The 25,201-nt window shown below is 45.1% G+C and overlaps 1 protein-coding gene across 1 annotated transcript in view; it reads left to right on the plus strand.

The window, feature by feature from the left end:
- Positions 1 to 25,201, plus strand: part of LOC147449584 (P-loop containing nucleoside triphosphate hydrolases superfamily protein) — a 123,138-nt gene that overhangs the window by 72,775 nt on the left and 25,162 nt on the right. The window contains exons 5-6 of the mRNA XM_086522012.1: positions 17,977 to 18,112; positions 18,242 to 18,357. Coding sequence (XP_086378138.1) covers positions 17,977 to 18,112; positions 18,242 to 18,357 — 252 coding nt within the window. The remainder of the gene's footprint in view (positions 1 to 17,976; positions 18,113 to 18,241; positions 18,358 to 25,201) is intronic.

A 25,201-nucleotide genomic window follows, 5' to 3' on the forward strand; every position in this document is an offset into this window, starting at 1 on the left:
TAGCAAATAGAACATGGATTTTTGTTTCGATTCTCAACCTTGTTTGATTTCTGAAATGACAGATTTTACTTTGCATCTGGAATCTTGTAGGTATGTGCAAGGAGCACTGGGAAATCTAAGATCACATAAGAATTGTTAAAGAAGAAAGTGTTCTTCTTCTTTTTTTGGTGCATTGGTTTGTTGGGCACAAATAGGAAGTTTCAACTAGGGACTAACACTATGCAAAATTGCACCAAGTGTGTTGTGTTTTGCATCACTCCTTGCGTTTATGTTGTGGATTGTTAATGGTTAATTTTACAAAATATGAGGTTGTGAAGACCGAGGCTGCTTTAGGGCTCGGTTTGAGACCTTGGACCAACTAGATGGGGTGTGTAGAGCCCTATGGATTGGAGTAAAGCTTTTTATTGCCTTTATAGATGGAGAGAGGACATGGATATCACTTGCCTGGGCGCGGGTCTTGCACCTACAATGATATTACTTGGTCTCCTCCCAGAGTTGTTCCCACATCTTTGAGAGTAAGGAGTGTGAGAGCTCCATCGGGCGAGGGTAAGGCACAAGTTCTTTTGGGGGAGGGAAACACACTGTTTAATAATGGCCTAACCCCACTGTTGAGAGTTATCCCTCATCCCTCTCATGAAGGATCCTTTTTGTTTAGGACATCGCTTTGTTTGGTAGAGTAGGACACTTATCAATTGGACGTACCCGTTGAGTGTTCCCAAAAAAGAGAGAGAAGCCGCCTCTATCTATAAATGACTCAATCTCATCTACGCAAGAGTCCGAAAAGAGTGGGAGAGAAATGTCACCTGGATCGTACTATCCATTCTCAATGTCAAAATCTGGTCCAGTGAGGGAACTAGCATCAGAAACCTGTGTGTCCACGAGCCCTTAGGCCCATCTCATTATTACCGCTGGTTTCATAGTCAATATATACCAACGGTAATACCGATTATAATACCGACACTGGATTTTTACCGAAAAACATCAGGCTTCGACAATGTATCCTTTGAAATTCCTAGAGTGAGGCTGCAGTGGGGAGGGGGAAGGAGAAAGAGGGGGGTGGGGGCTGTCCTGGTCGTAAAGAGGAGGGAGCATCTGAAGAAGTAGGGATTTCATCTGTGGAATATAAGCCTACGAAATCCAATGCACCTCTGTCTGCCTCGGCTGTCTTTGTCTCTCTTCTCGTAGAGGATCCCTCTGGCTGTGTTATTGCTAGCTTTTCTATTCTATGCAGGCACACGTGTGGCACACAAGCAAGGTGTGAGAGTGAGCAGCGGAAAGGGTGTGAGCCACGCGCACCAAAAACGTTGGAGAGAGAGAGAGAGAGAGAGAGAGAGAGAGAGAGAGAGAGAGAGAGAGAGAGAGAGAGAGAGAGAGAGAGAGAGAGAGAGAGAGAGATGTTCAGCATGGATTTCTTACTTGGGGATCTGTCTCATGGTTGATGCCGATGCCGGGCCCCCATCTTTTTTACAAGGGCTCAGACACAAATCCAGCCTTTATGCTTACCTCGGCTGGTTATCAGCGAGGGACTTTGGCTATGCTACCACAGATTGCTTGGCAGGGGGATTCTCAGACACGTGATGAGGTTTTTTCAGTCATCACTAGTATTACACTATGGAATGTTTCGAGAGCTCGTTGTCTACACATTCTCAGTGCGGCTCCACAGCTCCTTCAGGATACCCTCACTACCATTTGGCTGGATATCATTCACACCCTGATTTGGCAGTGGGATTCTTCCTTAGGTGCATCTCGAGCAGCCGATGATCGCCGTTTTGCCTTCCTTCGGCGTTGGGCACGATCCCCACTCTTTTTCACACTTATAGGTGGACAGATTACGTGGCATTATGCCCCTCCTTGGTGGTTTCTCCTCCACTCGTCACACCGACCACCATGAGATTGTTTAGTCGAGTTGTCACTATAGTGGCTCTCCTCCTTACATTCTGCTTGTACACCCCACGTGATAGGCTATTTTGGCATCCGCTGGGGATTATATTGTACTCAGTAAACTTTTTCAAAAAGAGAGAGAGAGAGAGAGAGAGAGAGAGAGAGAGAGAGAGAGAGAGAGAGAGAGAGAGAGAGAGAGAGAGAGAGAGAGAGAGAGAGAGAGAGAGAATGCAAGTGATCTGCAAATGATGCTCTCGATACACAATCTAAATGACTGCAAGACCCTAAGCATTCTATTTATAGAATCTTAGGTTGAGGTAGGGCAAAATGTTTAACTGGTGCAAAAAACATAAAAGCCCAAAAAATGCCTAAAAATGTGTGCACCCAGCCAGGCTCAGAAAATGACTGGCCGGCCACGTGCTAAAGTGTCCGCCCATTCAATCTACATGATGTGCGATGGGTGGCCAACCCGAAACAATCACTAGCCGTACAAAATGGCGGAGCAACGGTGGTGAAACTCTAACACCCCGTCTCAGCACCGGATGCTGAGACAACACAGATGAGTCGAAGGTGAGAAGCCAAGGTCCGCTGAGGTACATCCTTCGCGAAGATGTCTGCTGCATTGTCTGTTGTAGGAACATACTCCAAATGAAGATCTCCAGTCAAAACCAACTCCCGAACATAGCGATACTGCATCTCAATGTGCTTTGTCTGAGCGTGAAAGATAGGGTTCTTGACAATAGCAATGCAACTCTGATTGTCACACAAAAGACGAGTCGTAGCAGTCTGGGAGTAATCTCTGTAGCTGTATGACCTCAAAAGCAGCATAGCAAGCTGCTTTGTACTCCGCCTCTGTAGAAGATAGCGCAACGGTGGGTTGCTCCTTACCGCTCCATGAAATGGGTCTCCAGCCGAGTGTGAAAACTACTCGTGTAGTAGAGCGCTAAGTATCTGGATTTCCTTCTCAATTTGAATCGCACGAACCAAGTAAGGTGCAACCGTTGGAGCAGCCATAGAACACACCATTGTCCAAGGTGCCGTTGATGTACCACAAAGTACGTTGGGCACACTGCCAATGTCGCTGACGAGATCGGGTGTTGAAGGAACTGAGGAAAGGTGTAACAGATGTCTGGTCGGGAATAAGTCAGCCATACGAGGCAGCCATCAACATTCCTGTACTGCTCCAAGTCAATTCGTGGGGAAGGATCGTGAAGGGATATGTTCTCTCCGGGCTCAAGAGGAGTGCCAATCGGTCTACAACCTGTCATCTGGAATCTCTCCAAGATAGCCTTCGCATACTTCCGCTGAGAAAGAAGATGCCGTTTGGTGTCTGAAAAATCTCGAATCCAAGAAAATAATGAAGAAGCCCAAGGTCAGTCATCTCGAAACGTATCTCCATAGCTTTCATGATCGACTTGATCCTGCTAGTTCATGAGCCTGTGAAAATGAGATTGTCCACGTAGACAATCAGAATTGCAACCATCAAAGACAACATAACATGGAATACGAAACCCAGGAGGTTGCTCCACATAAACTTCTTTATCCAAATCTCCATTCAGAAACGCACTTTTGACATCCATCTGGAAGATAGGCCTACCAAAGTTGGCTGCGAGAGCAAACACCGTGAGTATGGTAGTCATGCGAGCGGTGGGAGCAAAGGTCTTGTCAAAGTCCACGCCTGGTCCCTGTGTGAAATCCCGAGCAACAAGTCTGGCCTCGTGTTTGTCGAGGGAACCATTGGCCTTGTACTTTGTCTTGAAAATCCATTTCGTAGAAACCACCTTCCGCTTTTTGGGCATGGGAACCAAAGTCCAGGTTTTATTGCGCTCGACCATCTCTGTCTGCATGGCACGCTTCCAACAATCATGCTAGAGTGCTTCCTCCACCGAGGAAGGCTCAATTGGTGAAGCCTGAATTTGAGACATGAGTGCAAAGTTCACGAACTCTGCGCCATCATAAACTTGCCTGTCCTTGAGGCGTACAGAACGTCGAGGCTGTCCAAGGTTTGGCGAGTTTGGTAACTTCGTGACTCCAGAGGAAGAGTAAAGCCAACGAGGTACTAACTTCTTCTTGCGAGGTGGGACCGCCTCCTCTGAAGGAGAACCATCATCCACATCAGAATCGGAATCTGACATGGCATGGTTGGGTGAAGTAACTGGCTGCGGTGTAGAGGGTTCTGGAACAGGAACAAGGGTAGGATGAAGTGTAGGAGGTGGACGCGGAGGAGGTAGGGAAGGTATAGGCTTGGATGCTGCCCCCTCTGCAGGTGTGCTGAAAAGCTCCATGAAAGTCACATCACGGCTAACTGTGGTAGTCTTGGCGTTAGGATCATAAAGCCGATATCCATCAGACTCTCGTGAATAGCCCAGGAAGATGATGCCTAGAGGTAGATTGATAAGATCGCAAGTCGCTGATGAAGGTACCGTCTCCAATGCTGTAGCAGTCTAAAATAACCGCTCAAACAACTACCAGATGGTGTCTTGACGAGCAAGGGAGGGATCAACGTCACAAAGGGTAAAAATTCAGCGTGCTTTCCGCCCTAAAAACGCTGCAAAGAATGCTGAAAAAGCTGCTGTAATAGAGATTTCAGCGTTCGTGTGTGCCACCGATCGATATGGGAGTGTCGCAGAGTGTTAGAGGAGGGGGTTCTCGCACTTCTCAGCGGTCAAGGGGCTGAAAACAGAGAGAAAACAGCAAGTAATAAGTACCAAAATGGTGCCGATTGGGTGTAGATACCTGTCCAAGGTGTAGATCTTCAAGTGCTTGGTAGTAGGAGGCTCTCCAGCGAGTATAGGCCACTTCCTTAGGTGCTCAAGGGTGCAAGCATTGCAAAAACGCAAATCTGCCAGCCAAAAACGCAAGGCTGATCTGGGGCTGATTTGGTGCGATCTGCTGCTTAGAAGGAAGCGCCAACAGAGGGGAATGCAGATCAAGGCTTAGGATGCAAAAACGCTAGGTTGATCCAGAAACGCTAGCCTAGATCTGCAGTTGCTTCGCGATGGAATGGTGCAGATCTGCTAGCGCTAGGCCTTGGATGCAAAAAGAACGCTAGGGCTGAAAAACGCTGATCAGCGTTTTTGAGTTTTGTCGCGATGGAAACCGGCAGAAGTGCTAGCGCTAGCCTCTAGAGGAGGGATCGATGCAGATTCTCCGCGTCTTGGTGACCAATACCATGTGAGTGAGCAGCGGAAAGGGTGTGAGCCACGTGCCCGAACACGCTCTGGAGAGAGAGAGAGAGAGAGAGAGAGAGAGAGAGAGAGAGAGAGAGGAAACACAAGTGCTCTGCAAATGATGCTCTCAATACACAATCTGAATGATTACAAGACCCTAAGCATTCTATTTATAGAATCTTAGGTTGAGGTAGGGCAAAATGTGTAATTGGTGCAAAAAACATAAAAGCCCAAAAATTGTCACGTGACATATCCAACCCTATGTGTCCGTGGACAAGCTACAGCACGACAAGGGTTCAGTCAGTCCAGATTTAGGAGTGTTCTGGCACTTTTGTGAGTCTGTTTGCAGATCGTGCATGCCCAGGCACTTAGAGTAGATGCATATCCTCCGGTTGCACACAACATGACCATCAGATTCCAGTCAGATCCCATCAGTAGCATTTTTACAGTGCATAGACCCATTTTTTCCTATTTTTGACATTTTCACTTATTATTTTTAAGTTACTTTTGTTGGAAAGTAGGTAGCAGGCTAGGTTAGCACTATTTGGCAGAAAAGGCAGCAGGAGCACAAGCTCAATAGGCAACTCCTCAGCAGAACCCAAGAGGCCTAGCGTTTTTGCTCCACACCAGTAACCTAGCGTTTTGGACCAGATCAGCCAGTGTTTTTGCACTTGCAGATTCCGGTGACAGCAAAACATCAGATCAGCCTAGCGTTTTGCATTTGCTGGACATCCGGTAGCAGCAAAGCAGAATTCAGCCCTAGCGTTTTTGGTTTGCATCACAACCTCAGCATTTTTGCAGATCACCGCGACGGAACCTCAAGCAACATCAGCGTTTTCAGTTTTCAGCGCGTCGTCGTCGTACCGTCGTCATCCACATAGAGTCAGAATTCAGCAGATAAAGATTTGCAGATTTCAGCCATTAGTGTTTTCAGATTTCAGCCGTCTCGTCGTCATCCTCATCGTCGTCGACATCATCGGCAAGTCCAAGCATTGTAGAGATTTGTGCAATCAATCGTAGACCACTACCGCCAACGAGAGTGGGGCCTTCGGTGGAGGGTTTTACAACGTCTGTGGTGTCATATTCTCTTCTCTCTCTATCTCTCAGTCTCATACACTTGCACTCACAGTATCCATTCACTTTGTTTATAATCATTGTACTCTCTCATTAAGAACGGAAGGCTCTCCCTTCCATAAGAACAAAAAGGAACCTTGAGCACATTATGGGGCACTCATCTTGAGAAAGAACAACATTCATTCCGCTGCACCTTACATTGGTATCAAAGCTTTGACAGTGTTCTATATCACTCAAGGAAAGAACCACAAGAATCACAAGAATTTTTTTTTTGGCTTGTTGAGGTCGCACGAACCCAAGTTCACTTGGGCGTGTCGATTCTCAATCGTGTTTTTGAAGAGTGATAGGAATCCCAGGAAAGAAGGGCTTGTCCAGTCTCCCCTTGTGCCTCTTTTCACTCATTGAGAGCGGACTATGCACTTAGCGGCCGGCCAATCAACGTGAGGTGGGAAAAAGCACCCTTGGTGTGAGCGCAAGGCCGCCAAGGGGTGCGCCGCGGAAAAGAGCAGAATTCGGGTGAAGAGAAGATCCTTCACGAACACAGATTGCAAGCGAAAGAAGAACCTCAAGAACTCAAGAACCCCACCCCAAGAACCCAAGTTCCTCGTGAACTTAAGAACCCAAGACCACAAGAACCCACAAGAACCCACGACTTCAGTGGATGGTCATCACTCGAAGCGGAATGGATACTTCGCTTAGAGGTGATGAGCATGAGAGAGGCAAAGAAGAATGTTCTTCACCAGGAGGTTTTTCCGACCCTGCCCCTTCCCCATCTACGTCAAGGATTGCACTAACTCCTATGGAGGCTTTCGACAAGATGGTGATGGACATGAAGTTAGAACGCGAAGCACGAGAAGCAGAAAGAAAGGCCTACGAAAAAAGCATGGCAGCCATAGATCGTGACTACGAAGAAAGCGTCGCAGCCATAGAGCGTAAGTACGACTTCGAAGAAAAAGAAAGTCGAGCCAAATTGGATCGCAAGAACAACGAAAGAGAAGCAGAATTTGATTGCGAGAATAAAGCAAGACAAGAACAGAGCGACCAACACATGAAAGAGTTCTTGCGACTCTTTTCGCAAGTGCAGGCGCACTTTGCACAGAATCAGGAAAAGGAGACTCTCTCAGTCTCTACTTCTCCAAAGCAAGACACACATGATTTGCATGATGATTTGAACGACAATGATTTGCATGATGATTTGAATGATAATGATGAGCATGATGATTTGGATGACACTGACAAGCATGATGATTTGCATGATCAAGATGTGATTTCTCACAAGCATGATGAGCTGCATAAAGAAGATGTGATTGTTCACAAGAAGGATAATGTGTTAGTTGATACTTTCTCTAGTGAAGCTAACCTCATTGCAGAGACGATCAATCACGAAGAACCGATCTTGGCTCTGGAGCCTAGGACCAAAGAACCCCCTCAGGAAGAACTGATCTTGGCTCTCGAGCCTAGGTCCAAAGAACCCTTACAGGAAGTACTATGTGTTCGCATGATTAGTCAGCACACATTGTTCGAGTGTTTCATTCGTGATCGTGTCTTGTATTTTCGTCAGCGTCTCTATGTGATCCCTTTTCCTAGGCATGACATATTGTATGTTGAGCACGTTTCACTCATGAATGAGCACGAATGTATGCGGATTGTTCATGAAAAGCTGAAAAGTATGTATGTAAGGAAGTCACATTCCATGTGTCTTCCTTGGCATGACAGTTGTAGAAAGAGCACAAGAAAGTATGAGCACCAAGCATGGGCTTTTCCGTTGTGAATTGCCACAGTTGATTGCTTTAGATCAAAAGAGAAAGATTCGATCTCATTGTTTGCGTGTGTGTGGTGAACGGTTTGGCACTCCGTCTCTTTGTTCATCTTCGTTGCATGCACAGTCTTTGAGGAAGACGAGATTTTTTCCAGTCACTTTACATGGAATAGGTATGTTCATGGTTTTGTATTGGAAGTGGTTTCAGGAATTTTTAGCCATGGAGATTCTTGAAGAAGAAAGAAGCATGACTCTCGACGAAGTTGAAGCATCGAAGGAGCCACAGAAGACTTTGTGTCGCTTTCGGCGCGGCCCAAAGAAGCAAGCGTTGCAAACCTTTATGAAGTTGAAGTACCGCACGACCCACACATCCGAGTGGGCCGGCGAAGAGTCCCTTCTAGGATTCCGGATGCTATTGGCGATCTCCCTCAACGCCATACAGTTTGGTACCAGTACCTCACTTTGAAAAGGAGGGGATGTCACGTGACACATCCAACCCTATGTGTTCGTGGACAAGCTACAGCACGACAAGGGTTCAGTCAGTCCAGATTTAGGAGTGTTTTGGCACTTTTGTGAGTGTGTTCGTAGACCGTGTATGCCCAGGCACTTAGAGTAGATGCATATCCTCCGGTTGCACACAGCATGACCATCAAATTCTAGTCAGATCCCATCAGTAGCATTTTTACAGTGCATAGACCTATTTTTCCTATTTTTGACATTTTTCACTTATTATTTTTAAGTGACTTTTGTTGGAAAGTAGGTAGGGCAATTTTTCTAAGTTTTGTATATAAGCAAACCTAGGTTAGCACTATTTGGCAAAGGAGGCAACAGGAGCACAAGCTCAACAGGCAACTTCTCAGTAGAACCCAAGAGGCCTAGTGTTTTTGCTCCACAGCAGCAACCTAGCGTTTTGGACCAGATTAGCCAGCACTTGCAGATTCTGGCGACAGCAGAACATCAGATCAGCCTAGCGTTTTGCATTTGCAGGACAACAGGCAGCAGCAAAGCAGAATTCAGCCCTAGCGCTTTTGGTTTGCATCACAACCTCAGCGTTTTTGCAGATCGCCGCGACGGAACCTCAAGCAACATCGGCGTTTTCAGTTTTCAGCGCGTCGTCGTCGTACCGTCGTCATCGGCATCGTCACCGACATAGAGTCAGAATTCAGCAGATAAAGATTTGCAGATTTCAGCCATTAGCGTTTTTCAGATTTCAGCCGTCTCGTCGTCGTCCTCATTGTCGTCGACATCGTCGGCAAGTTCAAGCATTGTAGAGATTTGTGCAATCAATGGTAGACCACTCCCGCCAACGAGAGTGGGGCCTTTGGAGGAGGGTTTTACAACGTCTTTGGTGTCGTATTCTCTTCTGCCTTACGTGACAAGATGCCTAGAACAACATTATAGAGATAGAGGCATAAAACATGGCTATGCTTTTAGGCTCTTTCACCATATGAGAAACTTGAGCGAGATATCAATAGCATCACACAAACAGAAACTTCAAAATCACTGAACTTTAATATATATATATACACACACACACACACACATATATACAAACATACATATAGCATTGGCCCCAAAGATTGGCGTATTTATTGATCTCAACTATGTGCAACTCCCGAAGGACCTTTGCTCTGAGACTCTTCATCCAGATGCTCTGCAGAGTTAGGCCCCAAGGGCTCTTATAAACAATACAAAGGATGCCCAAAAGCAAAGCCCCAATAGCAGTGTGTGAAAAGCTTCAAGTTCAAAAAGCATCCCAGGTCCAAAAGCTAGCGCTCAAGGCAGCCAACGCAAATCATGCAAATCCGTACGGTGCCACGTTAGTAGTCAATGGAAAACGTGGGCTGTCTTTACAGCGCTGCCACATCAGCGTCCTTGCGCAATTTTGTGCCCTTTTGTCCCTTGGACTCCTTCACATGGGGTACCTTAAGTTAAGTTGGTACAACTTATAAGCTTCAGACTCTTTAATTTTAGGCCCCTCGGAAGGTTCTGCAACTTGGTAAAACTTCATCTGCATCTTTCTCTAGGGGTTGGATCTGCTACTGTCCAGAGTCCGTCGAGATGGTCATGCCACGTCATTACTTTGTGACATACCCCCCTCTTGAAAGAATTATAATCGCCCTCGATTACGCCTGCAAAACCAACATAAGCCAAAAACTAGTTCAATAGACATTGACTCTTAAGTACCGACGCACTAGACAACACAAATCCAGCACTTGCATAAAGATGACAGTCATTGAACATTCAAATCAAATCACATAAAGTCCATCGAGATATCGGATCATGATCTATCTTCAACGTGTTTAGCAATCACATCTAGATCTATCCCAGATCTCATTGATGTCGGGATTGACTAATTCTTATTGCTATCATCTGGAATCACACGACCGAAATGTTGCAGTAATTTTTTCTTTCAAACATGCACTCAGACACTACTCACATGAGAGAGCACACGTAAATCAGATTCATGTCGAGAATTTCGAGTTTGAAGTACTTCTTTCATAAAATCATCTAGTAGAATACTATCAGCCCATCAATATCCCTGAAATCCCAAGGAAAAATAGTGACTTTATTCCATTTGGGTAACGTGTGACGAAGGAGCGGAGTGACTCCGCTGTTATGCAGTCCCGTCTGCACCATATTCAATCCTACGGATCTTTGGGATCTCTCGAAATAGTCAAAGCTAGATCGAAAGCCTCAAGGTAAAGTTCCAGTATCCGAGGAGTATCTGCTAGGTCCTCCTCTATCCACTTCGCATCCAATGTCGGAGAGTTCTTGACTAAGTAAGAACCGCCGTTCATTTTACCTTTCACTTTCCTTTCTTGGTGAGCCAGTATCTGTTGCCGAAGGAGAATCTCCTCGCTCTCTTCCACTTCAGGTTGCTCCTCAAGGCTCAGGATCCCTGTTGACTGTCACCTCACCCTTGAAAGGTTTTAATAGACTCACATGATAAGCATTGCAAATCTTCCAAGTATCTGGCAACTTCAGTCTGAAGGACACATCATTTTTCTTCTCTTGAATGTGAAAGGGGCCATAGTACTTCATACTTAGCTTTGAAAAAGCCACTCCTTTCCCTTTCTTTTCCTTAGGCGTGCCTTCTCAAATCGTAAGAGCACCCAATCATCTTCCTTCAACTGCAAGTCGCGACGATGGTTGTCGGCTGCCTTCTTATGCCGTGCTTGAGACTTCTCAAGAGCCTCACGAACCTTGACAAAACAGTGTCCAGAGCTCGCGTGTACTGATCTGCTTCAAAAATCTTATCTTTGGTGCTAGAAGCATCCATCTTCCTGTCATACTTACGAAATGTCAACTTCTCAGGGATTGGATTGTTGGAATCTTTGTCTCTACTTGTGCTACCGACTCGCCAAATTCCTTGAGTGGCTTGGTCTTCGAGGAGAGTACCTGTAGGACCAACTCGTGCATGCGTTGGTCTCTCTAGGCCTCGCTCTAACTCCATAGCCGCTTGCTTCTTTTCGGCCTCTATGCGTTAAGCCTCTCGTGCTTGCTCACGCTCGAGCTCCATAGTTGCCCTTCTTTCTTCGGCCGCTAAGCTTGCTTGCTCACGCTCACGCTCACGCTCACGCTCACGCTCACGCTCACGCTCACGCTCACGCTCACGCTCACGCTCACGCTCACGCTCACGCTCACGCTCACGCTCACGCTCACGCTCACGCTCACGCTCACGCTCACGCTCACGCTCCTTTGCTGCCCTTCTTTCTTTCATGGCGGCACGTTGCACCTCTTGTTGTAGCATCATCTCCATCATCGACTTGACCAAAGCCTCTATAGGATTTTGTGCAATCTGTGGCGTAGATGGGGATGGGGGAGGATCGGGGAACAATCCTCTTGGTGTAGAAACTCCACTCTCATCATCTATACGCAAAGTATCCATTCCGCTTCGGGTGACAACCATGCACTGAGTTCTTGGGGTTCTTGAGTTCTTGAGGTTCTTGAGTTCTTGGCTTGCAATCTGTGTTTAGGAAGGCTTTGCTCTTACCCAAACTCAACTCCTTGCGGGTGCGCCCCTTGGTGGCCTTGCGCTCACACCAAGGCTGCTTTTTCCCATCTCCGTCGATTGGCCTTCCGCTAAGTGCAAGGTCGGCTCTGAATGAGTGGAAAAGAGGAACGAGGGGAGGCTGGTCAAGCCCTTCTTTTTTGGGTTACCTGCCACTCTTCAAAAACACAGATTAGGGATCGACACGCCCAAGTGGACTTGGGTTACGTGCGATCAGAAGCAAAAAAAAAATAATTCTTGTGGTTCTTGTGCTTCTTTCCTTATCACGAATGGTCTCAACTTAGGCGAGGTCCATCTTTACACCTTCCACTGAGATGATGTGTCCCCAAAAGTGTATCTCTGGCAAGAAGAACTCGCTCTTTTTTGCATTTACGACCAATTTATGATTCCGCAGTGCTTGAAAAACTTGTAACAAATGGTGTCGGTGCTCTGTCTCACTCTTGGTGAAGACGATGATTTCGTCAAAGAATGTGCCCACAAACGATCGATACTCGCAGAAAATTCTATCCATCATATGGTTGAATGTTGCTGGAGCATTTGTAAGGCCAAATGGCATCACCAAATATTCGTACAAACCAAAAGTTGTCCTGAAAGCTGTCTTGTAGACGTCTCCAAGAGCAATTCGGACTCGATGATATCCACTCTTCAGATCGATTTTGCTAAAGCAAGTAGACCCTTGAAGTCTGTCGAGTATATCAACAATCCTTGGGATAGGGAATCTGGCCTTGATGGTGATTTTATTGAGAGCTCTATAGTCAATGCGCATTTTCCAAGATCCATTTTTCTTCAAAACCAACAGCATTGGCCACAATAAGGTGGTGTACTGGGCTGAGTGAAACCCTTCTCTAGAAGCTTTTTCATTATTTTCCTCTTTCTTTTGTGAAAGCCTCTGATGATTTTGCACCAGGTTCCCTTAGTTTGTCGGAACTCTCGGATGCGCTACCAACTGATTCTCGTACTGCTTCGGAATCCAGTGATGATTTGTTATCCGGCTTCTTCGATTCGTTCTCTTAATTGGAAGACTCTTACCCTAATGAGATGGATACTGTCCTGTCCATGAGCCGGCATGCATCCAAAATTCTTGCTTAGCATGTCCCATAATTCTCTGAATGGAGTCAGAGTTCTGTTACAGACAATGCTCTTGGATCTCTTTTGGCAAACCACAACAAAACCGCTCAATCTGGTCCCTCAAATAATCTTCCGTAACGAAGACATTGGCAAATAAGTATCCCAAAAACCTCTGGCAGTAGTCATCCAATGTATCGTTCTCAGTCATTTACAAGTGATGCAAAGCCGTGATGACATCTTTTTTATATTGATCTGATATCCAAGTTGACGTGAAAGTTTTCTTGAATTTGAACCACGTCACATGTGCTTCTCTGCGTAGCAACAGATTAGACCACCATGTCTTTGCAATTCCTTTCAAGTAAGATGCCGCCCTTCGCATCTTGGAGTGTTCCGTGAACCATCCTCTAGAGAAGGCGACGTTAAATTGTTGTACAAAAGGGCTGGGCGAACTCAGTAGGGTGGCCGGTTCGGTGGTGTATTGCCTGGAATCAATATGATCTTTTGGACGTGCAGGAGGTAACTCTCCTGGTAAGCCTTCGAGGAAACAATTAGCCTGAGCTTGCAGAAATTCTTGTCGTTCAGTTCTTTTAAGAAGATCAAATAATTAAAAAGACTTGATTTCATCAAGTGGGACGGACTCACCTTTCAGTTTTATATCAAGTACAATCTCTTTGCCCTTCTCATTCTTCAAGATGGCTTTCGACCAGGGTGCTGTTCTTGTGGAACCAAGGGATTCCTAGGAGGACGTCACACCCTTCCAAAGACATGATGTAAAAGTCCTCGCGCCCTAAATACCCCTGACAATGCAAACATATTTTGTCAATGACAGGTGTAAATGGCAACATCCCGTCCGGGTGTGGCTAGACAGCCTCGGCTGATGGTCCCATTTCCTCGAGCGTAATTCCAAGTCGAGCCGTCAATTCGGTTGAAATGAAGTTGGCCTTGGCTCCTCCATCAAAGGAGATAAGGGCTTCCTTGTCTCGCACTTGCCCCATGCTCTGTAAAGTTCGGTACTTTCATTCATTTGATCAGGGTCGGTCCCCACACAGTCTAGTTTTGCTTTTGTCTTTCCTTTTCTTCCGCGCTCTTCAGCTGCCCTGGAACTCTCTGGCTTGTCTTTTGGTCAAGAGCTTTGTCCAGCTCTTTCTGCGAGTGTAACTTCCGGTTTTCCGCACTCGTCTATCCTTTCAACTTTCCTCCAAACCCGAGAGGAGTATCAATGGCCTCACACCATAGCGAATGGATCTCGTCAATCGGGTAATCCTTCAGGTGTTTCGCAAATCTTGGGTCTCTAGAGTATCTAATCAGTCTTTTCACACATGTGTCAACCTGCAGATGATGTTTATACTCCGCTCTGGCAAACTTTTCCTCCAAGAATTTGTCCAAATCTTCATTCATTTCTTCAGTTCCTGCACTGCAACATCCCCCTCCTCCCTTCCCCCCCCACAGAGGTGTTATTTTTGTCAGATTTCTTGTGAGAACCCATGTGTAATTTGGGGTTCTTTATGGCTTATGCTCTTTAAGACAGAGCGATAAAGAGGGGAGCGCGCGCGATGTGCGATGTACGAAGGGTGGGAGTCACTAATAAGTCCGGTGTCGGGACACACCAATTCTTTCAAAAAAACCTGCGTGTGCTAAAAAGGATTGGATCCTTCGTAGAAGAAGAATCTTTCTGAGCTCTGATACCACTGTAACAAGCTTGGATACTCCAAGCGAGAAATCAATAGTAGCACACAAACAGAAACTTCAAAATCACTTAACTTCAATAGAGAGAGAGAGAGAGAGAGAGAGAGAGAGAGAGAGAGATTTTATTATTCTCTTCCGAGGTCAAATATGACCTATGGGACCAAAGTTACATGTGATGTAGTATGTGTATGGCTGATGAGTGACTCTTGACGGTCCAAAATTGTGGTGATGAGAGTCGCAATGGAAAGCCCACACTCTACCTGGGAGAGAAAAGTATGTAGGTCTAAGTCATGGTTGAAAATGTGAGAGAAGCAAGTTCGGATGTGACCAAAAACCGAGCACTCTAGTAGTGTGTGGTACTTAGACTCTCGAACTTGCAGTGAGCATAATGTGCACAATCGATTTGACTCTTCTCTATTGCCCCAACGCACTGTCTCGCATCGAAGGGAATGGGAGCTAAGCCGGATGGCTGCGATAGTGCGTATCGCCGACAAGGGGATAGGCTCAAGTATGTCCCCTCAATCGTTTTTTGATTTGTTTGAAGCAGTATCTTGGGTGATGCCTTGGGGCTTGAAGTATGTAAGTGTGAGAACCAATTTCCTCTTTCAGTGAAGAACATGGTTTTGTAGTTGGGGAAAATATCGGTGGTGTAATGTGAGAAGCGTGACCCACCGGATTTCTCCCAAGCCGTAATACATTGGCGTTGTAGAAAAGATTCATTCACTTGGGAGTCAATTGAAGCATCATGTAGCAAGTGTAATGCATCCCATCTCCCAAACCACTTCTTTATGTCTTGCATCCATCCCGTGCTGAAGATCTTGCTTTTATGCGTCTTTTGAACTTTTTTGCTTGCATCCCATGCAATTGTAGGAAGTCGATGTGAGGGGTTTTGACGCATCTGTATCATGTACTCCACAACCCTTTCCATGCCCATAACCTCAATTGAAAGAGATCCCGACTCAAGTAGGAGGAGCATATATGGTGTTTGTGTCTTCTTGGAGAAAGTTTGTAAGAAAACGCTTTTGGACATTCTCAAACTCTTTCCAAGTAGACTTTGAGATGCTCCCGCCCCACACTTCAACTCCATAAAGAAAAACCGGTGTCATCAATGCGTCAATAAGGTACTTCTTGAGAACCCAACACTCGATGTTTCCCACATTACACATGTTCTCAAATGCATAATATGCTCCTTTCCCGCTTCCAAACTATGCATAGCACTTTCATGCCACTTGTGGTTGGACGGAACCTCAAGGCCAAGGTACTTAAAGCTCTCAACAACTTCAGGTGTCTCATTGTTGTACACAATGTATGGCTTCTCCTTATGGTTGGTTTTCACAAGCATAACCTTTGTTTTGGATTCATTCACAATCAGCCCACTATGCAAGCAAAAGTTCTCAAGGACAACCATAAGCTTTTGTGCATCTTCCAAAGTGTGTGCTAGAAGCACTACATTCCGCATGCAACAAAAGCATGATTACCGCATTGCAAATAGTGATCTCTTCAATGCCTTCTTCTTGCATAAAGTCAAGTACCATTTGTTTCAATTGATTGATGCATAGACCAAAGAGAGTTGGTGACAACAGACATCCTTGTTTAACCCCAATAGTTCTTACAAAAATTTATAAAATTCCTCTTCCCATGCGCAATTGACACATCACCTTCTCATAACTCACTTGGCACTTGAAGTTCTTCCATACTTCTCCACAAATTGTTACATGGAATCATATCAATGGCTTTCTTAAAGTCCACAAAACAACGATACAATTGCTTGCCTTTGATGCAAGGACAGACACCCGCCACATGGGTATACTTCAAGCAAATGTTTGCAGCTTTGTGGCTGTCAAATGAATAGTTGTGGACCCTATTGAAGAAGAACCCTTATGATGCCGGAAGACATTGTATGTAAAATAAGAGACGAGAGTCAACTTTTCTAAAACTGTTCACTTCAGAAATGTTGCTACCAAAGCGCCTTCCATAACTCTGAAAATTTCTATCTTTACATCAATGTGTAGAGGGTGTCGTTCTCTTCGATTGAGTCTATAGATCACCCAAATCGGAGTTTGGATGAAGAAGTTATGATCAAAAGAGTGAACAGCTGTCTACTAAGTCAAAAAACGGTTGCGAGAGAGCGAGAGAGAGAGAGAGAGTCAACACGGCCCGACAGACTTCCGCGCCTAGAAGCATTGGCCCCAAAGAGTGGCGCCCCTTTCGATATTTCTAATTTATTGATCTCAACAAGGTACAACTCCCGAAGACTCTACGTCCAGATGCTCTCCAGAGTGAGGCCCCAAGGGCTCTTATAAAAAGTATAAGGGATGCCCAAAAGCAGAGCCCCAAAAGCAGTACCTGAAAAGCTTCAAGTTCAAAAAGCATTCCACGCCCAAAATGTAGCACTCAAGGCAGCCAACACAAATCACGTAAATCCAATAGTTAGCGGAAAGCGCGGGTTGTCTGTACAGCGCTGCCACGCCAGCATCCTTTCGCAATTTTCTTGTTCTTTTGTCCCTTGGGCCCCTTCGGATGGGGTACCATAAGTTGTACTTATAGTACAACTTATAAGCTTAAGACTCTTTAATTTTAGGCACCTCGGAAGGTTTTGCAAATTGGTAAAACTTCATTTGCATCTTTCTCTAGGGGTTGGACCTCCTACTGTCCGGAGTCCATCGTCACTTTGTGATAGAAACCCCGACTAATAGCAGCAAAAAAATGTTTTGATTTTAAGTTTCTAACATATCATCATAGTGCTTTGTGTGCGTTAGTTTACTCGGGCAATCCTAAGATGTTTTTTGTTCGATGCTCACACCCCAGGTATTAATAGGATAATTCAGCCATTTTGCAACCATGGATGCTACAATCATGAAGCTGAAGCTTCATGGTCGCTTGGATTATAGAAATTTTTTTAAGCTTTTAAATTTAAACTTTCAATATATAGAACTTAATGACAAAATCTCATGGATAATGTTTGTATGAGACATTCTTGTTATTGCAATCAACATCTTCTTATGGGTGCTTGTGTGTGTTGAAAAATTTGAGGCGTGCACACTTACCTTGAAAAGCGTGTCTCATATCTAATTTTTGAAATATTTTGAATAGCTCGTCTAATGTCTAGTTTTTGTAGTCCGTGTCTTTCCATGTCTGGCTTGGGCATGATAGCTCTAACCTTGATGCATATTCCTTAAATGGCTAAAGAAGCTTTGTAGGCTTTTCCTTCAAAAGAAATGGATGGAGGTTATGCTTTAGAGAAGATAACATAGCAAAACAAAGCATGAGATGAGAGACGAGGGTGTTTTGTGCATACTTTGATAATCTGACTTGTTGTGCAGGACTTGACGACATTCGTATGTGTCTGCATTCCAGAATTTCTCTCGTTGTATGAGACGGAGAGACTAGTTCAAGAGCTTGCCAGATTTGAAATAGACACTCATAACATAATAATAAATCAAATTCTTTATGAAGAAGGTTTGGGCTTCTACTTCTGGTTTCTTTGATTGGGCTTGGAAGTCGTTTTCAATTTTTTGAACTCATTTATAGTATATTTTGAGTATGTTCATTCTTTTATAGTAGTTTTTTTTCTTTTTTTGATTGCAGGTGTGGAATCTAAGCTTCTGCGGGCACGAATAAGGATGCAACAAAAGTATCTTGATCAATTTTATGAGCTTTATGAAGATTTTCACATTACTTTGTTGCCATTACTTCCTGAGGAGGTTGGATTTCCATTTAAATTTTGATCTTAATACAATTAAGATTTAAACTTTTACGTTTGCTTATTAGTATGTGAGAGGCTAGAATGTGTTGTAGTAGCCTGATAGGTCATCTAGTGAATACATAAAAAACCCCTACGCCCCAAACAAGTGTCATATTAGCAAAATAGTAAATATGCCAATGAAGTGAGGATGGCAGAATCATCTTCAGAAACTGTTACTTCATGACTTGCAACTGACATATCATCATCCAACAAAGAATCAAAGAAAGCATAATTGATTCAGAATGTGGTAATGAAGTATCACTTGGAAAAACTTCTTGCTTGAAATTATCTTTGTCTTCATCAATTGATTCAAGAGAAGTTACGGAATTCAAAAATTCATCAATAATAATCATTCTCATCAGAATCATATTCGTTTCGTAATTCAATGTATCATGCTATTTGACTTGTATACGTGAGGCTTGAATCACTTGTTCCACATGATAAAGCCCATGTAAAATTACTTCACGTCCATCTTTGAACAAATTGATAGTATCTCCTCGAAAGCTAATAGCTGGATCGTATTAGAACAACCAATGCTGACCAAGAATCATGTTGTAGTAGGATAAAGGCATGACTTCGAAATCTAGTTGATCTGCGTAATTTTGAATATTGAAAGGTTTTATTGGCAAAATCTCCGCTGGAACGTCGTCTATGTATGAGGGGAAAGGGATGGGCACATCGAATTCCTCATCTGCCATGGCATACACAAGAGAGGGCGGCTAGAAGATACAATGCTAGAAGAAAGGGGGAAAGGAGCAGCGTATGGAAAACTAAAACGTTGGCTGCCTTCATAATGTTATTTTACGTAAGTTTATTGGGTAGGGGTGTTTTCACATGAGGGGTCAAAGATTGGGAGTTGGCTGGGCAATTTAACCATTAAAATTGAAGTCACTGAATAGCGTTAAAACATTTACACAACTGGCTGTATGTTACAAAAAAACCAGCGAAAAGGTGCAGCGATTCAGCCCAGCGATTCAACATGGCAGTGCTTGGGAAAGGAGTGCGAGCAAGGGGGGAGAAAATTTCAGTGGCTGCCTTTTCGCATGAAGCGGTGTGGATTCGAAGAGGTACCACCCGAGGAACGGGTATGTGAAGAGTCACTAGCATAAGTGTTCTTGAAACGCACTGGGTACGCTATACACACACATCTGTCCTATGTCCTTTATTATAGAATTGGAACAGAAATTTTGAAGTTACCTCATGCTCGTATGCGTGTGGATGCCATTGTTCTTCGGATTCTATACAACTCCAAGAGCGGGTTAGAGTGTAGCGGCGCAGGTGAGAGGCTCACAACCTTCGGGTCCCGTGAGGATTAGTGGTGCTAATCCTAGAATTAAGATTAAAACTTCATTCTTAAGATTAAACTGAGACTCAAGAGATGAGAACACTTATTGAATTGGTTTGATTGATTGAATGAAACCGAGTACAATAGGCTCCTTATATAGGAGACGAAGAGTCACAAATGAAATACACGTCTCATAGTGAAGAGACACGACTGTTGACGTAGAGACACATCCTTTGGACGAAGAGCTGTAGCCATTGGTTGAAGGGGTGCGACCAGTCGTCGAAGGGGTGTGACTTTTGGCGAAGAGGCATGTCTCTAGAGCGAAGAGTGGTGACCATTTAAGCGTAGGGGTCCTCCTTGGCATGTCACTTCTCGTATCTGCAATTAGGACTATATGTAACAATGTAACATAGTCACAATTGTGACAGAAGCTTTTTCATGAAATGCTTTTGAATAAATTGATTCTTGAAGAAGATTCTTTTTAAACAAGCTTTTGGAAGAAGTTACTTTTTGAAGACGACGCTTTTTAAACAAGGTGCTTTTCAAAGTTGTTGTTTTGAAAAGGGTGTAATAAGTTTGTCACGTGCGCATTGCATTGGAACTACGTGGACAAGCTACTGCTACAGATCCACATCAGTCTTTGTTAGCTTAGGATCTAGCCTGACATTTGTGAGCCTCTAGAAGGACATGCATGATCAGGTAGGTCATAGTTGCATACCCTCACTTACACAATACAGTCACGTAAGCATTTAGGCACATGAACAATCACGTAAGTCATTTATTTATAAGCGACTTTGACATGACATTTACTAAAAGTAGGTAGAAAAATGGCTAAAAGACCTAAAAAGAGTTACTTAGCTTCCGTTTAACGATACTAGAACCCAGTACCCGCAGAACAAGTACCTGCAACACCAATCCCCACCAACGTTTTCATTGCCAACACCTTCATCATCGTCACTACCCTCAGCACTAGTAGTTCAGTGCCAACGTGTTTGTCGCCAACACCTTCATCATCGTCACTACCCTCAGCACTAGCAGTTCAGCGCCAGCATTTCAGCCTACAGCATCAGATTAGCTCTAGTGTTTTGCATTAGATTCAGCCCCAACGTTTTTGCAGGAGCGTTTTTACATCAGATTAGCCCTAACGTTTTTGTAACAGATCACGCAACGTCTTTACATCAAATTCAGCCCCCCTCTCTTCGAAAATGTCAAGTGGCCACACTTCTTCCATGGTCTCATGTTAGCCATGGAGTCTTGTTAGATGCTGGCTACTCTTTATGACTACATATTATAAGTAAACACGGGTCTGCCGCTTTGTCTGGGTTTAGTTCGTGACTGGGTTTAGTTTTAATGTGACATTTGTGGCGTCTATTTTCTTGGTGTTTGTGGTGGACTACCATGCCTAAATGCTCAGCGGTTTTGCAGCAGATCAGCTAATGTTTTTGCATGAAGCATCAACATTCAGCATTTAGCCGTTGTATCAGCATTTGTGCAAGTAATTAAAGCAAGTACTTGATTTGGCAACAGAGCAAGGGGGCCCTTGAGGGTGGTTGGGACCCGACATGCGGTGTTCTCTCTCTCTCTCTACCTCTCTCTTTCATTGTGTTCAGTTCAATTCTTTCAAGTGTAGTAAAAGAACCTTGTGGTTTGTTTACATCAGAGCAGTACCTACATCCATAGTACCCACCGGTTTGGAGGAATTTTCATCGGTAATGCATCCACAAGTATCAAAAGCATTCACCAACAATCACCTCCGTTGCACATTATAGTTTTCACCCATTCTCGACGTCGACCATACCAAATCAGCCTATAGCCTAGTCGAGCTTGCAGATTCCATTCAACATCAAAAGTACGGAAGGCATCCACAACATAGTCACAAGGGACGCATTCCGGGACGGGGGAACGGGGGACGGGGCTGAAATGGATTTTTAGTGTAAAAAAGAGAGCGGGACGGCAAGTGGGGACGGGAAGCCCGAAAAAGGGCGTCCCCTGTTACTATGATCCACAGGAACCAGTTGTGTCTCATCTTTAAGAGGGAGGGATGTCACATGCGCATTGCACTTGAACCACGTGGACAAGCTACTGCTACAGGTACGCAGATCCAAGAATCTACCGCAAGATCCTATCAGCATCTCAACATCTAGGACCATTGTATCAACGTTTGTGCAATCTAAAGCAAGTACCTCTCTAGCGATAGAGAGGGGGGCCCTTGGAGGGGGGTTTTGGGACCCCATCCGGTGTTAGTCTTCTCTCTCTCTCTCTCTCTCTCTATATATATATATATATATATATCACTCACAAAACCTTCACTCATAGTATCATTCTCTCTTATCTCTCTAGTCTTTGCACATCTCTCATGAAATATAAGGATCTCTTTCATTCAATAAAAGGAACCTTGAGTACCCACTGAGCACTTATCTTGAGCATTCACCATCAATCACTTCTGTTGCACATAACATTAGGTAGGTGTATTTGTTTGTGTGTCGGATTTCATAAGCCAGATATCAGAGGTCTACTCATGCTCGTTGAGGATGAGCGTGATTTAGTAGACCAGGAGTATGCTGATGACACTAGTGTTTTTATGCTATGCCATGGGTGTTTTGGATGGGATTCGTCACCCTTAGGATGCATATGATTTCGCCAATGGTGCACATATCAATTGACATAAGTCTTTTGCCATTCTTGTGGGGACTGATGACATGCCGACTTGGGTATATTGGATGGTTTTACTTGGTTGAGACCTGGTCAGTCTTGTAGGTTTCAGATCAGTCTGGATGTGACTTTTGAGCAGCAGGTTGCACTTGTTATGCAGTTGATGCGTAGGAAGCTTTGGTACTTGTCTTCGTAGCATCTTTCTTTGGAAATTGGCTGGTCGAGCATTGGTGGCCAATCAGATGTTGTTGGCATCTGCTTAGTACATTGCATCATGGTGGATGTTACATGATCATTGCATCATGGTGGATGTTACATGAGGGAGTTGACATCGAATTTGAGAAATAGCCTTCGCATTTGTATTCAATTTTCCTTATGTTCCTTTTATCTTAATGGTTAGGCGGTACTCGTGACACTCGGGCTAGAGTTTGATGGTCCATAGTGATTTTACCCCGTGCAGAGTGTGGGTTGGGTATCGATGATCTTGAGTTGCACAACCGTGCACTTCTTACCAAGCTCATTGCTAGGGGATTTTTCGCAATGAACCTTGGAGGATGTTACTTCAGTTCACCTTGACTATAGCCACTGTTACCCAGGGTATTAGAGACATGCACACATAGGCTGTAGGGATACGTTTTTTGTTTATGGATGTGTCTTTGCATCGAAATTGTTTGTCTCCTTTCGTGGAATGAGCGCTCATTGTTTAGATTTGGAGCTCCTTTAGAGAGTGCTTGGTCGAGAGAGGAGATTTAGTGATAGCCTCTTGTATGGAATTCTTTGATCACCATCCTTATCCACTTAGAGTCTAGAGAGAGACCTCAATAGCTAGGGCAGCGATTACACATTGATTGGGCTATCTGGGATGCTGGTCCAGCGAGCTTGATGAGCACTTGATGTTGTGATGGATTGTTGCTAGGTATGATATCCTCAAAGGGATTCGGCCCAGGATTCTTTAGATTGTCTAACATTCCAGACTTGTGGGACCAGGTTATGAGAGGTTATACTACACTTCCACAGCTTCAGGGTTAGTGGGGTTGATAAGTCTGACACATCCCTTCTTGCGAAGTATTAGTTCCTTTCGCTCGTTATTGCTAGAGCACATGACTCCTCTGCACACATACGGATCCATAGAAAGGGCCTGTTCTCACTAGCCTTGCTTGGCAGCCGATCAGAGTCATAGGTTCGTGTGGCAGAAAGCGATGCGTAGATCCCAAGAGACCTTAGAGATCTATACGACGAGGAGAGTTGAATTCAAGACTTGTTATTCAAGAGGGAAAGGCATAACCAATCTACCACACTTGGGTGATACAAAGGTTATATCATTTTCCTCTTCTTGTGTGTGTGTGTGTGTGTGTGTGTGTGTGTGTGAGAGAGAGAGAGAGAGAGAGAGAGAGAGAGAGAGAGAGAGAGAGAGAGAGAGAGAGAGAGAAATGAAATGAAATGAATGTTATATTAACGTCTTCAAAAGGCCAAAGTGACCTATGAGACTAGAAAGTTACAATGCGGTGTATTTGATACAAAGTCAGATTAACAAATTAATTTTTTTTTATCCGAGAGAAAGATCCTTCTATTAGTTAATGAAAACTGCCCATAGGGCTACATCCACCTCTGCAAGAGAGGGCTACAACAAGCATGACGGGGAGACTCTCCCAATGAAAAAACAGCATATATACAATGAGGCTAAATCAAGAGATGGGAGGAGGGAAGAGCCACACAGGTGGATAGTAGTGCCATCTGAGCACCCCCTGGACTATGGTGTAGAAAGGCCCAGGGCGCCAGAGTCGAAGGAAAGCCTCGCGGCACTCCCGCATGCGGTCGGAGCTACCCTGTAGTCCCTCAAGCTGTCCTCTGAGAGTATGAATCAGCTCTAGCCGAAAGTCACGAACAGTCTCTGCTGGTGGCACAGGGCGAGCCTCAGAGATGCGGAAAGAGCGGGCCTGCCAGATGAACCAAAGAGTCAGGCCACTGATGAGCTCCCAACACTCCTCTCTCTCACTGCACCACTCCTGTGGAGTAAGCTCTGTAGCAGGCTGGAGTGTAGGTCGCCCCCCCTGCATCACTATCATCCTGCTGGTGGAAGATAGCTCAAACTGAAGTGCCGGGCTCGTGAGGGTGGACCAAGCCGCTGCCCCCCAAGTGTACTCTCGAGCGGAGGAAAGGGTAGCCATCAGCCGAAGAACTCGTAGCCACACCTGCTGGGCCGAGGGACAGTCCCAAAGACAATGACGCTGACTCTCCACCAACTGGTCACAGGCTGCACATGTGGCCGAGAGACCACTATGTACAAGCCAGCTCCCTACTGCTGTGGCTCTGTGTGCAACCAGCCACTGAAACAAGGTGACGCGCCTCGGCTGTCTGGAGTCCCACAGCCTCTGCCAAAAGGCTGCCAAGAACTCGACTGTGAGGCCCTCCTCCTGCCAATGACGTGCTGCAGCGGGGCGGGCCTCTCTCTGTGTTGCAAGTATATGACGTCCAAGCCGAACAGTGTACTGAAAGAAGGGGACTCCTGGGCGGTCTGCAGAAGAGAAGGGGTCCCTCCATAGCCACTCACCAGGATCCCACTATACTCGTGCCAGTGGACAACACTCCCAAGCCCATAGCCTCCAGTGTCCAGTCTCAAGAGCTGTTGGGTCAGGGTCTATGACCCAAGTCCTCCCACAGATGCTCAGAACTCGGATCCTCTGGAAACAACACTCTGCTACCTGCGGGGCCTCTACTGCAACTCACTGTAATCATCCCCCACCTTGAAGCTCGAAGAAAAGGGCTGGGACAGTCTCTCAGCACGCCCTGACTGAAATGAGAACCTCCAGTCGTGTGAAGGCTCACATCCACCGGGGTGCTACTAGCTCGAGAGGCGTGAGCCACT

Source organism: Adiantum capillus-veneris, chromosome 10 (genome assembly GCF_014529385.1).
Source record: "Adiantum capillus-veneris isolate H3 chromosome 10, ASM1452938v2, whole genome shotgun sequence".
NCBI classification, from domain to species: Eukaryota; Viridiplantae; Streptophyta; class Polypodiopsida; order Polypodiales; family Pteridaceae; genus Adiantum; species Adiantum capillus-veneris.